The sequence below is a fragment of the Phyllobates terribilis genome, unplaced genomic scaffold (assembly GCF_046119375.1).
Source record: "Phyllobates terribilis strain yellow unplaced genomic scaffold, ASM4611937v1 Scaffold_2__4_contigs__length_985480577, whole genome shotgun sequence".
In the NCBI taxonomy this organism is placed as follows: Eukaryota; Metazoa; Chordata; class Amphibia; order Anura; family Dendrobatidae; genus Phyllobates; species Phyllobates terribilis.
The window spans coordinates 482,775,946-482,778,285 of NW_027362762.1; the positions used below are offsets into that span (position 1 = coordinate 482,775,946).

Consider the following 2,340-nt stretch of genomic DNA (forward strand, 5'->3'; position numbering starts at 1 on the left):
GACCTGAGGTCCATTGTGAGCAGTCCCACATTCTTGGGTGTCTCTAAAGTGAGAGGAGGCAAAAAGGAAGAGATAGCAAGATCTGGAGCTGAAGTGACTAAAGGCCCTGTCACACATAACGAGATCGCTAGCGAGATCGTTACTACGTCACAGTTTTGAGATCGCTGGAGAGATCGTTCGGGAGCCGTCAAACATGTAAACTTGCCAACGATTTCGGCCGCCCCAGCGATCTAACTAACGATCTCGTTGGTCGCTGGGACGCTGTCACACAGCAGCTATTTCAACGATCCACACTCAACGATACACACTTTGAGGGACTGTACTGTGACAGAAAGGCGTACATAAAATTACCTTTCCGCGCCCACTCATCTTCGATTGGTGGACGCTACTGCGTTCTGATTGGCCGGGGGTTTTAAAAAAGGCGACGTTGGGGCAATTCCGCTCCCTTGTTCCTATCTGCGCTTTGCTTTCGGATCGTAGCAGTGTTCTCCGGGCAAGTTTCGTCCATCTGGGATTTGTTGAAGCCTTGTCAGCGTCCTGATTTTTGGATCCTAGTTGCGATCTACTGCTGTGATTCCATTCATTTGTGGATTTTCTTCAGCTGTGACTGAACATTGACTTTTGGGTTTTTCAGGCACTGTATTGCTTTGTTTCCACGGTAAGTTATTTTAGTGGATTTTTATCACACTCAATAAGTATATATTTGCTTATATATTGGAGGCCATTTTTAGTCAGCAAATGGTGTGTAGTACTTTTTACTTTGTTTGAAAATGTTTCATGTATGCTCACTGTATTGCTATCCTTTTCAGATGGCTTTCAAAAGTGAAGAGTTTGTGAGGGAAATGATTGACCTCTACCGCTCCCTGCCGTGCCTTTGGCAAATAAAATCAACAGACTACTGCAATAGAGAGAAAAAGAGGGAGGCCTACCAGCAATTGATTTCCCTCTTTAAAAGGCATGGCCCCAACGAGAAGGTGGATGAAGAGCTGGTGAAGAGAAAGATCCAGGGTCTACGTACCGTATATAAGAAAGAACTCAACCGGGTGGAGAAATCAAAGAAGTCAGGTACCGGCACAGATGAGGTTTATGTGCCGACATTATGGTATTATGATTTGCTTGCCTTCACCCGTGACCAGGAGCTACCTCGGCGAATGGTGTGTACGATACGGCAGACCCCGGAAGAAGACCCCGACATACGGACTGACTCCCCTGTTGAAGATGTAAGTACCTTCTTTGCTTCCCTGTAAATAGCATTTATACTTTCAATGTACATGCCCTAGTTTAGCCGCCCCTCATATTTGTTTTTTAGTGCACGTGTACCCATGCTGGTCATAACATACCTGCTGGATGTTGTAACCAAATCTTAACTTTATTTTTGTGTTCCCACAGCACCATTGGCAAGATGACGACATCTCGGCTACGGAACGTGGTATGGAGGAGGCGAGTGTTATGTCAAGGAATGAGGAACCTATGGCATCGGTGAATGAAGACCCTATGGCCTCTACAAGTGAAGACCTTGTGCCTCGGCGACAGAGAAAATCAAGGAAAAGAAAGGCCAGCTTGCCGCCATCGCCAGATCTAGTATCTCTGGCGAACAAGATTCTACTTCTGCAGACCCAGGCCAAGCGGGACAGCTTTGCAACATATGCTGGCGAGAGACTACAGAGGCTGGATGACCGACAGAGGGCGCATGCAGAAAGGGTCATGTTTGAGACTTTAAATAAAGCGGCAGCCGGTGAACTTAATGAAACGTCTACTGTACATACTCTGATTGACCCTGGCCATTTTCAACAACATTCTTGGACCCATAGGCCGGACCCACTTCACAGCACACCAGTGCAGAGGATCCGGCGTCCACAAAGCCTTGCCCCCCCCCCACAGTATCCCATGTGTTCTGATTCTTTTGTTTCCCCCAGGCACGGATACACAAATACAGGTAATCGATATGAAGAACTGTAGTGATGTTTCATTTCAATTTTTTTTTATCATTTTGTAAATATTGTTAATTTAATACTTATTTAAATTGTTAAAATTGTTTATATTTTTGTTTGTTTATAAAAACAAGGTTTATTGTCCTCTTTTTTAACTTTACCCCTGCCCTCTGATCTCACCCTGATTGAAATAAAAATGTTTTTTGGTTGCCTTATTTTCTGCTTTACCTCTTCCCGAGGGTGGGACCCCTCACCCCTGCCCTCCGATCCCTTCCCAATCTCCGTTCCCTCCCCTCCATTCTCTACCGTCTATTCCCATCCCTGCTCTCCGCTGGTGATCACCTCCTCCCCTTCTCCTCCTCCGGCTCCAGGCTTTATCACCTGTCTTCTGTCTTTTCCCTGTGTCCTC

General features: G+C 46.0%; 1 protein-coding gene across 1 annotated transcript; it reads left to right on the forward strand.

Annotated features, from left to right (window-relative positions):
* Positions 1–481: 481 nt before the first annotated feature.
* Positions 482–2,119, forward strand: LOC141252831 (uncharacterized). Its single transcript, XM_073670589.1, has 3 exons — positions 482–658; positions 810–1,220; positions 1,390–2,119. Exons 2-3 carry the CDS (start codon positions 810–812, stop codon positions 1,957–1,959), a joined length of 981 nt encoding a protein of 326 aa, XP_073526690.1. The 5' UTR covers positions 482–658; the 3' UTR covers positions 1,960–2,119.
* The last annotated feature ends 221 nt before the right edge of the window (positions 2,120–2,340 follow it).

Excerpts from the sequence above, each read along its gene's own strand:
- LOC141252831 (XM_073670589.1), top strand. The coding sequence starts at position 810 with ATGGCTTTCAAAAGTGAAGAGTTTGTGAGGGAAATGATTGACCTCTAC. Across the intron at positions 1,221-1,389 it reads CTGACTCCCCTGTTGAAGAT|CACCATTGGCAAGATGACGA; the intron begins GTAAGTACCTTC and ends GTGTTCCCACAG.